General features: G+C 37.1%; 3 protein-coding genes across 3 annotated transcripts in view; 1 reads left to right on the top strand and 2 right to left on the bottom strand.

Moving 5' to 3' along the window:
• Nucleotides 1–296: 296 nt before the first annotated feature.
• On the bottom strand, nucleotides 297–930 carry uqcr10 (ubiquinol-cytochrome c reductase, complex III subunit X). The gene is made up of 2 exons (XM_028462148.1): nucleotides 754–930; nucleotides 297–619 (listed from the first exon to the last, which is right to left on the bottom strand). The coding sequence occupies exons 1-2, from the start codon at nucleotides 892–894 to the stop codon at nucleotides 569–571; spliced, it is 192 nt and encodes a 63-aa protein (XP_028317949.1). The 5' UTR covers nucleotides 895–930; the 3' UTR covers nucleotides 297–568.
• On the top strand, nucleotides 921–3906 carry zmat5 (zinc finger, matrin-type 5). Its single transcript, XM_028462147.1, has 6 exons — nucleotides 921–1073; nucleotides 1706–1878; nucleotides 1967–2029; nucleotides 2799–2879; nucleotides 3122–3230; nucleotides 3325–3906. The coding sequence occupies exons 2-6, from the start codon at nucleotides 1752–1754 to the stop codon at nucleotides 3473–3475; spliced, it is 531 nt and encodes a 176-aa protein (XP_028317948.1). The 5' UTR covers nucleotides 921–1073; nucleotides 1706–1751; the 3' UTR covers nucleotides 3476–3906.
• Nucleotides 3907–10884: 6978 nt separating this feature from the next.
• The window catches only part of cabp7b (calcium binding protein 7b), a 29728-nt gene continuing 18675 nt past the window's right edge, over nucleotides 10885–21937 (bottom strand). The window contains exons 2-5 of the mRNA XM_028462145.1: nucleotides 14936–15079; nucleotides 14750–14862; nucleotides 12108–12255; nucleotides 10885–11285 (exon numbers count right to left, since the gene is read on the bottom strand). Of these exons, the coding sequence (XP_028317946.1) occupies nucleotides 11158–11285; nucleotides 12108–12255; nucleotides 14750–14862; nucleotides 14936–15079 (533 nt within the window). The 3' untranslated portion in view covers nucleotides 10885–11157. The remainder of the gene's footprint in view (nucleotides 11286–12107; nucleotides 12256–14749; nucleotides 14863–14935; nucleotides 15080–21937) is intronic.

The raw sequence follows: 21937 nt of genomic DNA, 5'->3' as shown, positions 1-21937 counted from the left end.
GCAGCCTCGCTTCCGTAGGTCTGCAGCTGTGGCTGCAATAGTAGCTTACCACCACTAAGAGTGGAGTGAAAAAAAAATCCCTTAATTCTGTAAAGCGCTTTGAGTGTCCAAAAAATGCTATATTAAATTGATGTATTATTATTGCCTCAAGGAGGGGGTGTCCATTAACTAACATTATCAACATAAAATGGAGACATTAAACCTCAGTGACAGCATAATGCTCAGCATATCTCTGAACCAGAGAGGACTCATTTAAAATGAGCTGAAATCTACAAATATAAACAATTGACAATGTATAAGCATTTAACACATTTTTTAATTTAACGATTTACAATCTGTGAGGTGAACAAATATAGCAATATAGATCATAACAGGGAACAGGTAGGGGAGACAGGAACAACTGATCCATGTACACGGTTAATCTGGTCTCCTTGGATCGCCTCCGGGCATGACTGAGCCCAGTGTCCGTGATGACAGCGACTTGATGCGGTTTCTGAGTCCAGGAGGAACCGGTGATGGAAGAATGATTGCAGACGAACATCAGCATAAATACAACCAGGATCCCGTCCTATTCCTCCTCTTTGCTCTCGTAGTTGTGTTTAATGTGCTTCCAAAGTTTCTGTAAGCACAAGATAAAGTTAGAGAAGACCGGCGGGACATTGTTGGTGTTACTTAAGGACGCGAACAGGCTAGCTGTGCTAGCATTAGCACCGACAAGGTCAGCGGTGTTAAACCGACGCAGGACGCTCTTACCCCACGGTTCATCTGCTCAAAGATCGCGTCTCCACCTTGGTCGAATAGTCGCTCGAAGAAAACTGCTCCGACCATGATGGTCACAGCGAAGGTAGACGTTCTCCTGAACAGGAGGTGGTACACAGTCTTTGCCAGCGCCATGTTGGTAGTAGTAAGTGCGCAGCTGCGGAAATGGACGTCAATGACTTCCGTTCAGGAAGTGTGTCGTTTATGGTCGGTTATTGTACGCGAGTTGTAAACAAACTAGCGTCTCCTCTGATAATTAATCTCTGGATTGTTATTCGCACAACTCAAAGACGTGTATTTGTGGGTCATAACTGGTGAGTTGAAGTTGTTTTACATTTTGACGATTAAAAAACGTGGTTGGGAGTTGTTGCTGGTTAATTCATTTTTCTGCGATTTAGAAGGTTTTTGGATTAGAATACACACATATTTTTTAAATTTAAAAACATCAAATGTATTAGTTTCGATGGATATTTTCAAATAACTGTATCTAATGGGAATTAGCCTGTTTCCTAAAGACGGAGGAAGTAGAAAATCAACAGTCTTGACCAAGATTAATTGTTTATTCATGAATTTGAATTCTGGTTAAGTTTACTGTATTTCTAACTCATTGGGAAATGCAGAGTTAAATGATGAATTACTTTTAAAGTAGGGTTATTGTACATTTCTGTAATTTTTGTAGTTTACAGTGAATGAGTTAATTGTCACCAGCAGTATACTATTTACACATAAGAAGCTCAACTATTTAATAATAATAATAATAATAATAATAATAATAATAAAATCTAACTAAATATTGTTGTACTAACAGATTAAAATAGACTGATAACGGATGCATAAATGTAGTCACATGCATTTTTAATTAAATAATTTGATGATCAATAATTAGTTACTAAAAGATGACAATGCTGTTTCCTTTTACATTTTTTTTATGTTTACTGTCTTTCAGATATTTTTTTTAAGGCCTTTCTGGTTTGAAAACACAAACGTGCACTATGGGGAAGCGGTACTTCTGTGACTACTGTGAGAGGTCCTTTCAGGACAACATGCACAACAGGAAAAAACATTTGAACGGCGTTCAGCACCACAGGGCGAAAAATGCCTGGTTCGACAACTTTAGAGGTGAAAGTCGCACTGGTTCGGACTTTCACAGATTCATGTCACCGTTCCTGTTTTTCAAACCATGATGGATGTTCTTCTTGTCCCTTAGATACTGAAGCCATCCTGCGTGACGAGCAATTAAAGAAGCCCTGCAGAAAGTTTCTCCAAAAAGGTCAATCACACAGCCTCAACAGTAGGGTGGCCAACTTTGGTCGTTTAGTCGACTAATTGGTTGATGCCGTCGTGTTCGACCAAGATTTTCATTGGTCGACCAGCAATGGTATCAGTTTCAATACCGTTAAAAAAAAAAAATGCAATGCACTTATATAGGTGATAAGGATTAAATATTAAGACAGGCTTGGAGCACAAGCATACACTATTAAATCAATCCTTTTTCTGCACAAGAACATGGATTACCCTTATATTTGATATGTGGATTATGTAAATAGATCCACTGCTGTCTCTGGCGCCGCGGGGCGCACTGCACACCTGTGTTTTTGACGTGCGCCTGTTTACCCGTGCGTTGATCTGATGTTGACATTAACAGTTGTTTATTAATAAAAGCAGGCTTACCACTAAAACAGGAATAAATATGTCATTTGTATGAGGAAAAAATAGGTTTTAATTCTAGGTTTCACGTCAGGCTCTGATATAAATACATAATGTCTGTCTGACCTGTCGGTTTCACTTTTGCAAGCTTGAATAAGGTCATAAATGGTTTGTGTTGAAAAGCAAATCGTCTCCACAAATATTTGTTTCTCTTCTTCTTCTTTCTCTTCCTCCTCCTTTGCACCTGCTCATTCATTCTACGCTTTTTTTCTCCATCGACTAATCGCTACGTGTGCCATAGTCTTGGTCGACCAACCGTTTCCTTGGTCGACTACAGCCACGTTAGTAATTGATGGATTATTTGTGACCATTTCTCCTCTTTTTTTTCCCAGGCATTTGTGACTTTGGTTTAGGCTGCAGGTTTTCTCACATGTCTGAGGAGGAGATGTTTGCCCTGCAGAGACAAGTGGAAGGTGAGGAGTAACCAGAGGGTGGAGCTGTTTACCATGTGATAAATCAACACTGTGGAAACACACTGAGCTTGTTGTCATATTTAGGTGTTGGTTTTTTTTTTTTTACAATCACTTGATTATTACTTCCATAAGGATTCACCAGAAAGCTCTGACCTAAATGTTAGATAGTGTATATACTTGATGTGGTTATGCCACAAGTTTGACTGCTTTTCTGTTTAGCGTTTCTGTGCTTTTCTTCATAGAAGAGAGACGGATCAAGGAAGGTTTAGATGACGCATTCGTGCCTGGGCGAAGTATTGAGGACTGGCTATCGAGGAGAGAAAAGCGCCGCGCTGCCCTCAGTAGCAAAGGGTACAGTCACTGTTTAAGTCCTCAGTGGGACATGGTTTGCATGGTTTTTTTTGCTCATTTGAAATTCATGGGTTTAAAATATTTAACATTGCAGAGATCTGAAACCTGAGGAAGAGGACGAAGAAGAGGCAGAGACTGACAGTGACGTTCTTCAACATCTACTGTCTATTCCAGATCTTCCCCCCTCACTCCTTCCTCCTCCTCCGGGTGGATGGAAAGTCAAAGTCAACACTGAGTGGGGTTGATGGAAACTTACTGAGCTGAAGGGGAAAATGTTTTACCTGAAGAAACCTTTAGAACCATTTTCAACACTTGAATTCTGCTTTAAACCCAGCGTTGCTAAATAACTGCCCTTGTTGACCATAGGCTAATGTGTCTACTGCACCATTCAGACGTGATTAGGCCTCTGAGTGAGACGACTCTAAGGAGTTTAGTGTGAAGTCAGACAGTCCCAGAAGGAGTGAGTAATTGTTGCGATGCTAGAAATATGCCTTGTAGAATTCAGCCTCTTATTTTCTCATGTTTTCCAACTAAACCACTGAAACACTTCATTTTGCCTCCTCCAGTGTTGTGACAGATTAAAGTTTAGTTTTCAGAAGTTTCAGTCGGAAGTTTTTTTTTAAAATGAGCGTCATGCAGACCTTCCATGAATTAAAGTTTATTTAGTTTTCACAAACAGGAGGTTTTTCTTGACTTTGACTAAATTCTATTACATTACAGGAACACACAGACCAAAGCAGTGGTCCTCAAACATTTTTAGCACAAGTAGCCACTTTCTCTAATTTCTGAATCCAAGTAAATTCAGCTATAGAGCATAATGATGGAATGGAGTGATAGCACATGTTTTAAAGAACCTCGTTTTGTAAATAAGTGAAACAAAACTGTATTTAGGGCCTCCTAAAGAGATTTATTTTTTATTATTTCTGTCATCATTTTGTGTATTTTGTTGTTTGTTTTTTTTATTATTCAGTGTAATTTTTTCCTCTTATTTAGTGTGTTTTTATTTTCGTTTTTGGTGTGATTTTGTCATTGTCTGTTCTTTTCATTATTCAGTAATTTTTTTTTTCTCTGTGTGTTTTTGTTGTCATTTTGTTGCTGGTAATATTTAGTATGATTATCATTTTTAACTAACATTAAACAGTATAAAACCCCACATTATTAATGCTTTCATTTGTTAATTTTCCTCTCTCTCTCTCTCAAGTACCCCCTATAGTGCCATCGCGTACCCCCATTAGAGAAACACTGAACTAAGGGTTACAGAGATTACAGTTTTTGCATCCACTAAAAATAAAACTACTCTATGTGGGTTGGGTGCTCTTAAAGTAGTGGTTCTCAACCTTTTTTGGGTATTCCCCAAAACTTTAAAGCTCCACCTGCGCCCATTGTGGGGGGTCGTCTTCTGATTGACAGGTTGGGGGTTCGAAGTGTCCTTGGGGAAAAAAAAAAACACTGAACCCAGTGGTCTTTAGCGCCTTGCATGGCAGCTCAGTCCTAAGATGCTACTTCAGTGTAGGGATAAAGCGCTCTATAAATCAACACCATTTACCATTGTCCCCCAAATAATCCTGACAAATAACACATTTTCAAATGCATTGAACTAACAGGGAACAAGTAACATCATTCTTCATAAAGAATACAAAAAAAAAAAAAAAAGATTAAACTGATCATCTGCATAAAAAAAAAAAAAAAAATGCAGGTAATAACAAAAACATTATTTACAATCGTGTCAAAAAGCTAAAGAAAAAAAAGTAAATTCAGTGCGTGTATGAAATGAACTAACAGGGAAAAGGTAACATCAAGTTTCATAATGCAAGTCACATATTTTATAAATAAATCAAAATTAAATGAAATCACCTGCAAAAAAATGTAAAAGTGCAGCAGTCAAAAATACAGGAAATAATAAAAAATAGTTTGTAATCTGTGACAAAAAAACACAGATTTTTTTGTCACATAAAGAAATTTTTTGCACTTTTTCTTTACAGTTTATTGGTTTCATATCAAATGCAGTCTAATAATTGAATGCTCCTTTAATTCCTGCTACAGTTTTAGGTTTCTCGTTATTACTTTTTTTGTGTGAAGGTGTTTTGTTCCTTGTTATGGTCTTTATGTCCTCCTCCTGATTGTCGCGCCCCACCTGTCGTATCTCCATTCCCCACCAGGGTGGTGCGACCCACGCTTTGAGAAGCACAGCGAGAAGGCTTTAGGTTCAAGTTTTGGTTTTATTATGCTTCCCCTGAGTGTGTATGTATTGTCTTAATTCTCTCTAATAACAGTGCAAATGTTGAGTATTAAGTTACTAGAATGTTAAAATTATTTACTTTGTCTTTACATTTTTAACTCACAAGGTCACATTGCTGATATTTGGTCACAAGAGCACAAAATAAAGTCATTTGCTAACAAAGACAGACAATAAGATTTGATGGCAGAGACGGGCAAACAGACCTTGAGTGTTCCTCCTGAAAATGATCATGAATACAAATGTTCACTGTTGGCTCCCAATGTCAGACTGAAGTTCAACTCTTCCATGTGAAACTAGATCAAACGACAGTCGCTACGTCTACGTTTAGCAGGAAACTGTCAATTCTCACTACTTATTTCATGCAGAGGCATAAAAAGGAACAATCACTGCATTTGAACACATTGGTTTTTATTGGACTACATGCAGCCAGACAGCACTTACATTAGTGTGGAAGTGATGCTGTAGCTGCTACATGTGCAGCAACATTAAGACAAACAAAACAATGCAGGATTGTGTTGGTCTAGACCGGACGTGGGCAACTGGTGGCCCGGGGGCCACGTGCAGCCCTCGGTCGAATTTTTTGCGGCCCCCAAAATAAACACTAAATTTTGAATACATTCAAAATGACAGAAAAACACACAAGATGACCACAAAAATTACAAAAAAAACCCAACAAAAATAGACAAACTGACAACAAAAACGTAATAAAATGAGAGAAAAATATACAAAATGAAACTGAGAAAAACAAACAAGCATTGTTTGTGATCAAAGTTGCCCGTCTCTGGTCTAGACGTCAATGTAAAATATAAAATAAAAGGGTAACACTTAACATTAAGGGTCCTTTAATTAATATGAGCTATTTCGTTATAAAGCATTAACTCACAGTCTAATAATAAGTTATTAATCATTATAATGTATTGCCTAATATTAATGAACATATATTTAATGCATTAATAAGCCGTAATTAATGTTTACTGCATAGAGTTAATTTAAACATTATCAAGCATTAATAAAAGTTACATAATATAATTACCTATGCTCATGTAAGCTTACTTAATATGCATAAATAAGTATATTTGTAAAACATAATAATGTCTCTAGTAATTATTTACTAAGAAAGGTGTTACGTAATATTAGCAATCTGACAAAAAACAAAAAGCTATTACTGATACCTTGTTAAATATGGTTAAGTAATGCGTATGAGTGACTATAATGCATTTATTAAGGTTTACGTCAGCTTATTAATGCATTAACTGATATGTTACACAATGTTAGGTAATACATTATGATTATGATTAATAACATATTGATTAACTGTTAATATATACTTAATAATGCATGAACTAACATGAATTAAGGGACCCAATAAAGGTAATCTGAAAGACTGGACACAAAGGAAAACTTATCAAATTTTACTGAAGAATCCAGCTTATGTTGGTAGAATCAAATTCATTATTTATGAAAAAAGTGTGTGCACTTATCAGCTTTACAGAAGTAACTCTTACTTTACGAGTGCGGACAAAACAAACTAAGGCACAAACCTGTCGACTACAACTAAAAATAAATAAATAACAGCACTTACAACTGACTAACAAATTGCACATAAAACACTTATTAAAGCACTGATCTATAGAACAGAGCATTATTTGCTTATTGTAATTCTATTTGGCACTGCTACAACATTGTACAGTCACATAGGACCAATTATATCTTACATGATATGTTCACGTGAAGGGTTTACAGGCCATTATAAATAGATTTTTTATTTTTTTTTACACAAATGGTTATTATACGCACAAGATAAATGATTGGTTTTATTGCCAGAATGAATCTCCCATTTCTTCCCTCCTCTTGCTCCACAGCTTAAAATTAAGGTTTTTCAGATAAAAAAGAGCAAGAAAAATAAAACATTTTAAATCGAGATTAAGAAAAATGCTCCGATAACTAAATATACAGAAGATTGTAATTTTAACAAAGTGTTATGTATGGTCTCAAATAGACACATGATTCTATATCAGTATTTTTTTTTTTTGTGTGTGTTTATTTTAAATAGCAAAATATGTTTACATTCATAATAAATAGTTTTAATGTGTCACTTATTCAAGTAAAAAAATATAAGCGTGTCATACTCTAAACAATATGTCGTTTGTGGTGGTTCATGTAAAAAGCTAGAAATGATATGTTTGACTATTATTGTTCACAGCATATTGCAGAATATGTTAACGTCTACGCATCGACAAAAATATCAACATGTACAGGTTAAATTTCATACATTTAGGTGATGTTGTATTTTTTTTTTTTTTTTTGCAATGGTCACTTTACAAATTGCATAATTATTGAAACACACACATTGAACACACACACCAGAATATTTCCCACACACATGTACACACGTGGTTTTAAATTTCACAGTACGTACGTACATGCAAGTGTGTGCAGTGTGAATTAAACGATGCACATCTGCTTTATGTGGTACAATGCTGTGGTTGGGTCTAAATTCTAACACATTTTTCAGTATGTGTAGCTGGTTGCAGCATGAGCATCTGACCTTTTCTGCTCAACACGTGATGCATTTTGGAAATGAATATATGCAGTGAATTTGTTCATAGGCAGATCGTGAATGTGAAATGTATTAATCTAAAAGTCAGGGCTCTTTATATTTAAAAAAAAAAAAAAAAAAAAAACCAGGGGTAGAATGGGACAAAAATGAAGTCCTGGCATTTTCTGTCCAGATCAGCCCACTATATAATTAGTGGACACTTCGTAGAAGCCACTATTAAGTCAGTAATTCTCAACATGTGGCTCTTTATGTCTTAATATGAATCATTATTCCCCCAGAAAACCATAAATGGGAAACTTTGTAACCCCTTATTACCTATTTTTTTTGGCCATTTCGCAACTTTCTCTGTCCCATTTTTGCCCTTTTTGGTGCTTTTTTTCAGACTTAGCAACCTTTTACTAATAAATATCCTTTTTTTTTCATATTTTTGTCCATTTTTGCAAGTTTTTTTTGACACTTTTATTAATTTTTGTCCTTTTTTTTTTTTTGGCCACTTGTTTCACTTTTTTGCTCTTTTTCACTATTATTTGCCACATTTTGCCTATTTAAGCTACCCTTTTCCATTACATACCACCTGTTTATTCTTTATTTGCCCATATTTTGGCCACTCTTGACTGCTTTTGGCCCATTTTACTCCCTTTTCACTCTTTTTTTGCCACGTTTCTGCCCCTTTTAGATCATTTTTGGCCAACTTTTACCATATCTGCCTACACTTGCTCGTCCAAAAAAAAAAAAAAAAAAAAGTAGCAGACCGGACCGTCCCGCTTTGGGTCGACATAGCGGGCCCAGAATGCCAGATGGCCAGTCCAACCCTGAGAAAAGCCAATCCTCAGGTTTTTGTATTCTTCCTGTGTAAAAACTAAACATTCATCACTTCCTAGGCTTTCAGCCTAATTCTGAAAGCTACAGCTGCCAGAAAACTAAACAGAATTCAAAAAGCGATCACCGGAGGCCCAGCTGATCACAGTGCATCTGAACACAAAGGCTTTGATTCAAAAGTGACAGAAATGTCTTGAGACATAAAATGGGTGATTTGAAAGTGTCTGGACTTACACTGCTTTGTGAATTTTGTCCTTTGATTATACTACTTCCTCTGCTCATCCATCAGTCACAACTCTATTTGTTGGCTTTTGTAGTTTGTAATTTGAATTGATTAATAACATAATAACATGTCTGATCTTGATTTTCTTCAATTGTCTTTAGGATAAGATGGCACATGTTCGATTTTGAAAGGTCTCTAGGAAAATGCTTCCAGAAACTGCAAAATGTTCAAAGGTTTGAAAAATGTTACTTTGTTATACCTCAGCTATATACTCGGGGTGTCAAACTCGAGGCTCGTGGGCCGAATCGGCCCGCCACAGCTTTATTTTCGACCTGTGGAAGGATTTTGTTTGTATTTTTGTACAATATGTTTAAAAAATGACAACAAAAACATGAATCATTAGTAAATCACCACAACTATTTGCTCTATAGATCTCAGTCCCTTCCATTTAAAAACATTTGTTTAATCTTGTAATTTCTCTCTGCTCATAGTTACATGAATTATTTGCCAGAACTCTCTCTTTTTTCCACTGCTAATTCTGTAAAAATAATTACTCAAATTTGCTTTTAAAAAACTGTCTACAATTCTAAGATTCATGAAGTACAAGATCCTGGAGTTACTAATATTTTGGACTTCATGTTCTACACCTAAAATATTCTAAGAAAATAACAGAAATTAGTCTTTTATTCTCCTAAAAATCTATATTTTTCTGGTCTGGACCACTAAACTAGGTCGTATATGGCCCCAAAAGTAAAATGGGTTTGACACCACTAGCCTATAGCATGGACTGACCCTGTTCACTGCACTTACACTGAGCCATAGCTTAATGTTTCTAGAGATATCCCCAAAGTAAAAACATTCTTGTTCCAAACAAATGTATAAAGTTATGTTTCTGCCATTTTTAACATTTACCGTATGTTGAAAACATTTGGTTGAGACACTGCAGCTGTCTGTGGTTTAAACACCTTGCCCTGTTACAGTAGCTACATGTAATTATGGGATGGATGTGATGTAGTCACATGATACGCAAACCAGCTCTCAAAGAGGGACCAATGGCCACGTTTACATGAGAGCTTTAATTCCCCTTCAATTCAGAATACAAGTCAAACACTTCATTCCGAATGAAAATGTAATTCCAAATTAAACCTAAATCCGGATTAGGGTTCTGGTTCATTCCGATTTTAATTCAGAATGAAATAATTCCTCGATCTTGTAAACATTTAAAGAGTAACTAAACCTTTTTTTCTGCTGAATACACATGTATGTGGGTATGAAATAGTGTTGATTCTGTTCCAACTCTCAACATTTTAGTCAAAGTATTTCAATTAGGCATATTTTGTTGTGAAATGTGAGTGACTGCCCTCTATGGATTGAAACCCAGCTATTACAACTGATTTTTGCTATTGGCTGAGAACGAGATCATGTGACGTTTTGGGACCATCTTGCGTCACAAACAAGCACTGTTAGCCACGCCCCTTTGATAAAAACTAGCATCTGAGGGCTCTACAATCTGTGGCGAGTGGGTTGGATTGAGAGAAGAGTGAATAGAGAGTAATGAGTAGCTCGTTAGCATAGCATAGATTGTTTATTGGAGATTTTATAGTATAGACTGGGCGTGTCTTAACTGCTCCAGGAGCCCCGCCCACGATCGAGGCATTTATTTGAATTTCCCTCCCAGTGACAGGTCAGGAGAGAGCAGGGGTTTAGTTACTCTTTAATCTATTTTTAATCTAATTTTTCATGTAAACCTCAATTTCCATGTAAACACAATTGGGAATACTTTAATTCAGAATAATTGAATTCTGAATAATTAATTCCAAATTAAAAAACAAAAAAAACATCATGTAACCGTGCCCAATGTTACCTCTCAGTGGTTGACCTTTCTATTCACCACATGTTTCCAGGTGCTAATCAGCCCATTCTTTAGTAAATGATGCTGTGAGAAGTCGTAATAGTGACCGCAGCGTGACATCACCGACCTCGTTAGAGGAGCATCGTATGGGATGTGAAAAACAGTATTTGGTAGACATTTTGCTTATTAAAAGTCCATCCGTTACTTTCCTCTCAACAAACTCCCACAGCGTCTTCACTTCATCCCTCTGCGGAGCATTTGATTTGCTGCGATGAGCATGACGCTGATGATGAAGGCGATAGCAAAGGCACAAATCAGGCTTTTCCGCACACATGTATGTTTTTCCTGTTGCGTCGGGCTCGCTGCGTAAAGAATTCACGAGAGAAAAAGCGTCAGCAGAGAAAAAAACAGAATTTTAAAAAATGTGATCAACGCAAAGTAAAAAAAAAACACAAAACACACACACACACACATATATATATACATACATATATACATCTTTTTATCATATTGATCCAAACAGATAGAAGCAATATGATGAAAATTGTATGATTAAGAAAAAAGGGGTGGGATTAAATTAGTCTGTTCCCACTCCCTTTTGAACAGATATTATAATTATATAATTATAAGTGCACTGTTATCATCTCTGATTGTTTTTTCTTTTCTCTGTTGTAGTTTTCTTGTACACAGACGTTTTGTTTTTTTTTGTTTTTTGTTTTCTTGTCTGCTCAAAAAAACTAATAAATGAATGAAAATCAATGAATTATAAAAACATTTGTCATATTTATATCAGCTATTGTTGTGTCACAGATGATCTATTACAGCATTTAGATTGTGATTGTATCATGTAAATTATAGTTTTCTTCATATATTTTAAGCAGGTAATATCTGCATTGCTGTATAACATAATTACATTACTTAATTATTTCTCTTTTTTTGGGGAGTTTTAGGTCTCCCAGCCTTACTATTATTTGTATCATTATTTGTTTGCTTATTGTCATTATTGCTAATTTTCTTTTTTTTTTATTTCTTTTTTAAATCTATATGTTTTGCAGCCGCGTTTTGGTGCTTGGATGTGTGGGGGGGCTCGGCCCGGGGGGGGGGGCTTCTGTCTTTTGTCCTGTATGTTGCAAAGTAAAAAAAAACAAAAAACAAAAACACAGAAGTGATTCATTCCGACGTACTATCAATGTCCACGTGGGACTCTGGACTGTTGAGGTGGTTCTCCTCCGTCATGATGATGTTTTCGATGTCTTTCATGGTGAGGTGGTCACGGAAGGTGTCGTAAAGCAGCCTCTTCAGCTCGTCCACTGTCAGTTTCTGCATGTCGCACTGGGGAAAATGAGAGAAAAACACAGGAAATGTCTAATTAACAAAGGAAAAGAAAAAAAAAAAAACTCCTCTGCCTCGATGCTCCTCAGTGACGCACACAAGCTGCAGGTCAGCAGGAAATAACGACGCCCACGTTTTCATTAACATCAAAGATTAAAAAATAACCTATGGGGTTATGCAACTGAAAGCAAATGATTAAACAATAACAGGGAATGGAAAAGTTAGAAAAACTCCTCAGGCATCTTAACCTGAATAAAAAAAAAAAAGGTTCATATATGTATTTGCACGCAACTCAGGTGTGCTCCACTCATTTCCGACATGTAGTGTGAATAATAACGTAGTTAGGCAAAGTGACCTTTTCTACTAATAACTTGAGAGAGACACTGAATTCTAATTTGTACAAATTAAACTGACCTTTAGTATTTCCAGATCCACCCGTTTATGTCCAACCATCATCAAAAACATAAAGCGTGGGCAACTTTTGATCAAACCCCCAAACTAAAAACCTAAAAGCCCTGTCTTTTTCTTTTCAAAGGAAAACAATAAGAAAACTTTTCATATTAAAAACAAGCGTCTGTTGTTTGTAAAACTGAAAATAAATGAGGTATTCTCATCTGGCTTCTTTGCTAATGAGCACATTTTCTGACTAATGACATGATTATAGACATGACCTGATATTTGGTAAAGTGTAGGAGGAACTTTGAGAATAAAGCAATGCAAAAATTCCAGATGATGATTATACTGGACAGTGATTGTCGGGGATAATCACTAAAAAACAATGACGTGAAGAAAAAAAAAAAAAGAGACAGTTGTCATTGAATAAATGATAAATAAACTGAATTTAGACCCTGCATATGGTGACCGCTGACAGTTTTACCAATATTTCTCACAAGTGAAACTGTTTAATCATCATTTTAACCACATAGTATTTAATGCCTGTTAAATAACCAATCAAACACGACAGCAATGTTTTACTGGGCACCCTATAACTCCCTCCTCTAACCGATTAAACCAGGAGTCGACACCCATCAACATCAAAAGAGCCTGAAGGAGACTGAAAGCCATAAATCACATACTATTAATAAATCAATTATGTTAATAATAACACACACAAGCCCATTGGTTTAAAAAGCTCATAACTCACTGAAGGTTCCAGTCTTGCACTTTTCATCATGTACATTTAATTTACTAATGGGATTAATATTGAGAAATATATAACAGCTAATGATAGCGTACATTACATGAAATGTTGGATAGTTCTTCAATTTGTAGGTGGTGACAAACAAAAGCATCTCTTCTTGTCTTCCATTATTTGTAACGCTTTTCTAAATAGGGCTCTTATTTTGAAGTTAACCGGAAGTTTAGTCAGTTGCACAATGGCGGGTCTCCGAAGATCTCTGAAATGTCGTCATCAAACGTGTTTCTGGGAGTTTTATGGATCAAATGAGCACATGTTCTACTTGGTCACTTTCTCACTTAAAATGCATTCAGAACTTTCAAAGATATTTAGCCTCAGTGTGCTGGGGTGGGGAAGACCCCCCAATCACCCCATAAACACCCTCACAGGCACTACGAGAAGGATTTACTGAGGTGAAAAAGTTACTTAGTTCTGCTTTAATGAGCCACCGTGATTGGTCCAAATTGCAAGACATTGGCAAACACTGGATAAGGTTTTGGAGCTGTCCAAAGGGAATGACTTTGTTCTTGTATCAGCAATAAAAGCCAGTGCAGAAGAGCCGGAGACACATGTGGTTCAGGCGCTGCAGGTTGCTGATCCCTGGATTAGACTGTGCTGCTTGTTACCTGTATAATGGGCTGTGGTGCCCAAAGATGGAAAAACACCAGGGAAGAAAAAAAATGTTATAAACACAAAGGTAAAATGAAGATTATGTCATATGAAATTGACATACGTCATGTGAAAAGTAGATATTTTAGCCATACGTGGAGTTTGCGGAGAAACATTGGTCAAAATTTTTCATTACAGCTTTCCCAAATTCATTCGAAAAATGTACAATTCTTAATATAATGTACTGCTTTGATTCTAACATATTACTGTTAGTTTCATGTCACAGAAACTTTCAGTGAAATGGTCTCAAACTTCTGAGACTTTAGGTTGGTTTCTCTTTTTCTGTTGTGCAAACCGTCTTCACAATGTAAATGCTGAAGCGACACTGCGCCCAGCAGGTCGTGTATGGTACTGCAGCAGAAATGGAGCAGAAAGAGACGTGTTGGACATTTTTGGGCAAGAATCTCAAACTCTCCTCATGGTTTTAGCTCAAACTGTTATTTCTGCATCCTGGATTGGATCCATGTCGAGTACAAGAATGAGGAAGAAAGTGTCTTTAGAATTCTGGATAGATTTATCATAACGGATTCAGTTTAATTTGTTCCTTTGGTGTTGATTAGGGCCAGGGATCACATAACGGAACATGAAACGAACAATGACTCATTGAGGCAAAATACATTAATTGATGACGATGTTGGCTGTGAATACCTTCCAAAATACAGAATCAAAGTCTGCCCCGTGAAACTTATCAGGCATCCCAGCTGCAGACAGTTTAGGTCCGAGCAATGTGACAAATTCATCAAAGCCCACCTGGCCATCACCTGAACAGACAGACAGAAACACACATGTTGAACTATGAACAGATGAAGAAATGAAGGAGAAAAAGAGACTCACCGTCCATGTCAAGTCTTTGAATGATAACCTCCAGCTCCACCTCATTGGGCATGTAACCCAGAGAACGCATAGCCATTCCCAACTCCTGCTTAGAGATAAAGCCGTTCCCATCCCTGTCAAATACCTTGAAAGCCTCACGGATCTCTGCAAACACACGGGATGCAGCAGGTTATAACTTGTTCTATCAGAATATTCTGTGAAACATCAGGTGCATCTTTATGATATGAGTTTTTTTTTTTAGTTGCCAAATAAAGTTTAGGAAAATGATCATGAAGAATTTTGAACAAGAATAGATCACAGCTTTAAATGTCTTTATTAGACATGACTATTTCCAAAAAGTACAACAAAATATCTAAAGCAGGGGTTCTCAACCTTGGAGTCAGGACCCTACTTTGGGGTTCGCTGGCAGGGGGTCGCCAGATGTCTTCACAAAACTGAGAATGTTTTGTGAACAATTTCAGTCCATTTTTGCTTATTTTTATGCTTTATTCTGCAGCAAAACCAAACTATTTCATCACTTTTAGTGCATTTTTGCTACATCTTTCCTATTTCAATGCCCCAATGAGGGGCTTCTCAGTTGCTGGTGATGTTCATACACTGGATGATATTGTGGCGATCAGTTATATATATGTTCAGTGACTGTAAAGTGGTGAAGAACATTATTGTGTTGAGAAGGCAATGTTTCCGGACTTTATTTTTTTAATCGAACGAGAGTCGCTTTCTTCCGTCTCTCCCGGGCCCAGTTTGATGAACTGCTGGTCAGCATCGGCGCTCACATACCCTACCAGGACCCCAACTACAGACGCTCTATTCCAGCAGAACAACACCTGTCCATCTGTCTCCGGTTAGTGTTTTTTTTTCATTATTGAAAAATACGTCACGGTTGGGGAACGCTCCTGACTGGTTGACGCACCGCAATATGCCCCAAAAGTTCAACAATCCCAACTCTAGTGTCGGTCACGTTGGAGGCGCCGGACGCACGTCAAAAGCTTGAAATCTCAAAACGAGCAGCGTCCGGCATGCACATCATGTATTGTGTATGTACACCTGACGCTTTTGAGGCGTTTGGTGTGAACGTGCCATAATTAATCAGCCTTAAGTTCCTTTAAAACAATCTTTTGGAATTTTTTTTGTAGTTTGACCACCTAAGGCCCGAGCTAAAATGAGTTTAAAGCACTTTTTAAATTAAAAATGATATTCTTTTCCATGTGGTTTTAATTATTTTTAAACACACACACTTTCATATCTTGCTTAACCTGAGCCGTTTCTCGCTGTGATCCGATACAGCAAATTAACACTAGTGATGCCTTCAGGGCCAGAACTTGTTGCCATGACCGTTGCACAATTGGTTTGAACAGGGGGCTTGTGAACAAGTGGGCACGTTTCTAATTAACTGCAACTTTTGGTAAATAATCCACAGACATTGCCATTTGGCTCGTGTCCTCGGCCCTACATCTTAATATTCTGTTTGAAGTGGGAGAAAAAGAGCGAACGCACATCAAAGACTTTGGACCTCTGCGCTCCTTTTTGATGTAGATCCTCAAATATTCAAAAGTAGCTCGGCAGTCACGTGATTTGATGCAACATGAAAAAAAAACAACAGCCAAATAATACATGTTAAAAAAAACAAAACAAAAAACTGCAGTATTGATTATAAAAAAATCATCCTGATGTCACTGATTGTGATAAATGTTAGCTTCATAAATGAACAAAAATGAAATAAAACACAACTTTATGTTTCTGCCATCAACAATAACAACTCTGACTTCAACGTTGCATTTTTTGACACCACAACATTCGTATGCATGTATGTCTATAACTCAGCTAACACATTTTGCATGCACGCCCAGAGATGGATGAGCAATGCTCATCCATCTTGTGCACACATGAGGTTGCAGCTTAATATTGATGGTAGGCTAAACATGTCTATTAGCCCAGTGGAGAAAATACATGCTAACGTGATGTCGTCGCTGTGGTAAATAAATAGAGGTTCTGCTCAGACAAGTGACACTGTATTCTACGTGACATACTAGATACAAGGTGTTTGTCTGAATTACAGTCATAGGAGGTGACTGAGCTTTGTAATCATCCTACAGCAACAGCCCACATTCAATATTGTGACCTTTGGTGCCAGTGACAAATGATTAATTCACACCGCAAAGCTGTAGTGGACAGACTACAGATTGTATTACAACAGGGGAGTAAATGTAAATGAAAAATACCAACTTAAGTAAATAAAATACACTCATAATCATCCCTTTATGATATTAATAAGATGGGCCATGCATTATGTTGCCATAACAGTCCTGATAAGTTGAGGAAACAATGTGAAAGAGTCCATTGTCATCAGAAATACAGCTGCTATGAAAGAATGTTAATGCCTAGGTTCCCAAAGTGGGGTACGGGTACCCCAAGGGTTACACAAGTTGCCATAGGGGGTACTTGAACAAAAATTCAAAACAGCGTGACAACACAGGAAATGAGAATATAAATTGACCAGCGGTCAGGAACCTCCATGCATTGCCACAGATTACACATTGGCTTTATGTAAGACTGCCCTATAGTGGTGACAGAAAAACAATCTAGTAAAAATGTAAAAACATTGCTTGGAGCTAGCCAAACGTGCCGTCAAGACTGACACCACGTACTTGTGTGAAAGTGGATTTTCAGCTTCGATGAAAATGAAATTTTTTTTTTTTATAAAAATAGAACAAGACGTTGCGTGGAGAACAATTTAAGCCAAACATTGCAGAGTTCTGTGCATCATTTCAACCTCACCCTTCTAATTTAAACTGTAGCCAGTTGTATTCCATGGTTTCAGGGTGATTAATATGTCATATTACGGCTATATGTTCAATCAACAAATGTGTGGTAAATTTCTCTTTCCAAAAACTGAAAATGCCAGTTAATTAATTAAATCAATCAAGTGGTAATTCTGAAAAACATGTCTTCTTCTGTGCTCACAGATTATTATATATATATATAGGTTTAAATTGCCACTGGAATGTTTGTTTTCATCGTTGACATTTTTTGCGCATTGCATTGTGGGATAAGGCGTTGTGAAGACAGCGAATCACTGTCCTGAGCTTTTTGCTTTTCTTTTTGGAGTCAATTGTAACGTGTGGTGGTATTGGCAGTGATGTATCTTGCCGTGGACGGATAACGAAATGAGCAAGACTTATAGATTCCCACACAGTCTTATTTAATACATAACAGAAATATCCCAGCTTCAACACTCGTAACAATTAGATAGCACAACTCAATTTGCTTATTTGTTCTATGCTTTCATTTCAGAGTGCAATGACACAATAAACTGAATCATTGTCAGTAAAAAAAAACTGGAAAACGTAGTGTTCTAAAACCTTTGACCGGTAGTTTTCGTTATACTTAGTATATAATGACAATGAAAGCGTTATATTCAGTTTACAGGTGTTCATTGTAATACTACTTTAAAAACATACTGCATTGTTGTTCTGCTGCAATCTGTGAGGCATCTGTGAGTATTTACTGTATCTTCCTGCCCAGATTGAAAAAGGATTGCTCCTATCACTCTGCATCTGGCCGGGTGATCCGTCTGCATTTATGAACTCTTCAAATTCCCATAGCAAAGCAAATCTGATCCAGTCCATCACTGAGCAACTCTGTTGCTGTCACTCCAAAATCTGGGTTTGACAGCGTTGTTTATTGGCTGCTGGTTTATGGATGGCTCAAATAAATGTTTGCTGGCACAGCTGCTCCCTTTTGTCTGCCTTTGTTTTCCACCCGATTGACACCGTCGCTCGTCTCTTCACCAACAACCTTGAGACATTTTTTTTTTGAGGACTGCAGGAAAACACAGGCAGTTTATTGATGCGTACCTCAGTGTCCTTCACTGTATTACAAAAGGTGACTGACTGGGTCACAGCAGACACAAACCTGAAAGCATAATACTCCTAATGTCATTACTACTGACTGCTTTTAGAGCTTACGGAAACAAAAATGACACAACCGATTTATAATGTTACATTTTAGAGGAAATATTGAATGACAGGGTCACGCTAGACTAGAGTAGATCACGTCTAGAGTTTATTAGAGATTATTTACTGTATGGCAAAAAAGTTCATGTTAATCTGTTTTTAATTAGGAAGTCCTTTCAATTTCAATTATTGCATTATATACAACTACCCCTGCAAGTTTGAATTGGATAAGCAGCTGTTACAAGTTGGATGTGTGTGTTATCTTTTCGTTTAACTCTCGAGGCACCTTTGAAAAAAAAAAAAAAATGACACTGAGCTAGAATCCCAAAATGCTACCTGTCGTAAAAATGTTTTTCACACCAGATCTTTTCAACAACTTCAGACCTAACCATAGATATAAGTTTTCCTTATATTTCTGTATTTTTTTTAAAAAAAATGTTTTGATACCCTTTCTGTCTTAAAAACACAATTTTTTTTCAATAAAAAACCCCCACAAAATATGTTTTTTTCCCTCAAAAATAAGGTGCAAAGTGGAATGTTTGGTATGAAGTTATTACAGCCTTGACTATGTCAATAATTGATAGGAACATTGATTTTGAGGCATTATTAATTTTAGAGCTATGAGCATTTATTGATAAAAACCTACGGTACTCTTTCAGCTTAGGTAAAAAACCGTACCCTTTATAAAGGTGTCTTCAAAATGTTATATATAAACATGTTTTCCCACTTTTTTCACATCAGATCTTTTCAACAACTTCAGACTCAAGCATAAATCTATATTTTTATACATTATATTTTTTTTTATACATTTGCATCTGCCCTTTTTGTCATAAAAAACAAGAACAAAATAATAATAATAATGAGAAAAACACAAATTTTGCATTTTCCCCCAAAAAATATTGTATAAACATGTATTTTGAAGGTAAAAGCTTAGGTGTATTAAGTGTTTATGGGAAAAACACTGTTATAAGTCAGGATAACAGTATATCCAAAATATGTAGTTAGAATGGGAGTGAACAGTACCAAATCGGTCCCGAACACAAAGAGTTTTGGTACATTTTATATACATCTTGCAATAAAAGTTATCATGGAATTATGAACATACATGATATTAAAACAATTAGGCTTTAAACTGAGAAACATACTGAGAATTAAAAAAACTGAATAAGCAGAAGAAGGTACATGTTTGGTTCAGCAGACAACCTCCTCTTACTGTTTTACACATTGAAACAATCATTTATCTATTCCACTTGGACTCCAACTACTGTGTTTAGGCTTCAACTGACTTCCATCAAACATAAAAAACCATGACATTTAAACTCAGGACCTCAAAGACTTCTGGACGTCAATATGAGCAACTTTGACTATAAAGACAAATAGCTTCTTTTGACCTTTCGGAGATGAAAGTATGAATAAAAATGGTTGATGTTTGATGCCAAGTATAGCCTGCAACTGCACATTGGCAGTGTGTCAGTAGTGCTGACTGGGACAGTAATATAACTGATTGACTCTTGTTTAAGCCATTAGAAGTGTCCTCAATGACACATAATTTTTAAGCTCAAAGTAGACATTTTTGGCATTCCCTCATTTGTTGCTAAAATGGCAATCTCTCCTGTGACTCGGAAGATCAGCAGTCACATTCCTCTTCGCTCCCACGGTCCCTCCCTACATCTCCCTGCTGTTATGTCTGCTGTCTCTGTCTTGTGGTTCTAATAGGAGCCTCGCTCTGCATTTATTTTTAAAAATCCGAAATTATGGAATTGGATTAGCTTGTCTCTCTACTCTATTGGTCGAAATTCTCAACAATGACAGCGGGTAATGGGAGAGCCCGTACGTCCTGAGAATGTGGAAGAAGTCCACCAGACCATATTGGAATTATGATAACAGGACTTCTGCTGATTGGAACTGGTATTTTCCTGATTTATCGCAAATTGGGATTACGTTGGCAGCACTATTGGAAGCCGCTAGTCATCAATGGAGGGGGCCGAACTCTCAGAACTCTCAGATGGATTCCACCGTGGAACTTAAAGGAGGAGTGGAGAGTTCGGGTCAAGGGAAATGGCCACATTATTGGATTATTGAATGACCAGGGACAATAGGGCTGGTAGTCAAATGTTGTGACTAGCCCGTCTGAAAACAACGATCTTCTTATCATCAGCACCCCTGAGAACAGCCTGCTCAAGGTTGTCTCAATCTCAACCTTGAATGTATGCAGATCAGATGTTCTGTCCCTGCTTCTCTCCCTCTCCCCCTACCCCATCAACACCTGGACTTTCTGTCTTCTGAACCAAACCTTCCAAGGTCATCATATCATCTGACTGTCAGAAGGAAAGCAAAGGTTTTATTTTGTCTACGCCTCCACCGGACTCCACAATAGGGAATTCAGTTTAAAACCAGCCTTTTTCCCCTCACCTATCCTCCTTCTGTTACCCCTTTTTTCATCTAAACCGCTCTGGGGCACCGCTCTTGTGGTGACCCACTGTTTTCCCGCTCCTGTCTCCCCATGTTATATACAGGTAAAAGCCAGTAAATTAGAATATTTAGAAAAACTTGATTTATTTCAGTAATTGCATTCAAAAGGTGTAACTTGTACATTATATTTATTCATTGCACACAGACTGATGCATTCAAATGTTTATTTCATTTAATTTTGATGATTTGAAGTGGCAACAAATGAAAATCCAAAATTCCGTGTGTCACAAAATTAGAATATTGTGTTAGGGTTAAATTTTGAAGATACCTGGTGCCACAAACTAATCAGCTGATTAACTCAAAACACCTGCAAAGGGCTTTAAATGGTCTCTCAGTCCAGTTCTGAAGCCTACACAAACATGGGGAAGACTTCAGATTTGACAGCTGTCCAAAAGGCGACCATCGACACATTGCACAAGGAGGGAAAGACACAAAAGGTTATTGCTGAAGAGGCTGGCTGTTCTCAGAGCTCTGTGTCCAAACACATTAATGGAGAGGCAAAGGGAAGGAACAACTGTGGTCAGAAAAAGTGTACAAGCAATAGGGATCACCGCGCCCTGGTCAGGATTGTGAA

This window comes from Gouania willdenowi, chromosome 12 (assembly GCF_900634775.1).
Source record: "Gouania willdenowi chromosome 12, fGouWil2.1, whole genome shotgun sequence".
NCBI classification, from domain to species: Eukaryota; Metazoa; Chordata; class Actinopteri; order Blenniiformes; family Gobiesocidae; genus Gouania; species Gouania willdenowi.
This window is presented reverse-complemented; position numbering and strand designations above follow the sequence as displayed.

Coding starts and splice junctions, on each gene's coding strand:
- uqcr10 (XM_028462148.1), bottom strand. CDS start 894: ATGGCGCTGGCAAAGACTGTGTACCACCTCCTGTTCAGGAGAACGTCT. Junction 620..753: donor TTGAGCAGATGAACCGTGGG/GTAAGAGCGTCC, acceptor TTGTGCTTACAG/AAACTTTGGAAGCACATTAA.
- zmat5 (XM_028462147.1), top strand. CDS start 1,752: ATGGGGAAGCGGTACTTCTGTGACTACTGTGAGAGGTCCTTTCAGGAC. Junction 2,880..3,121: donor CCTGCAGAGACAAGTGGAAG/GTGAGGAGTAAC, acceptor TTTTCTTCATAG/AAGAGAGACGGATCAAGGAA. Junction 3,231..3,324: donor GCTGCCCTCAGTAGCAAAGG/GTACAGTCACTG, acceptor TTAACATTGCAG/AGATCTGAAACCTGAGGAAG.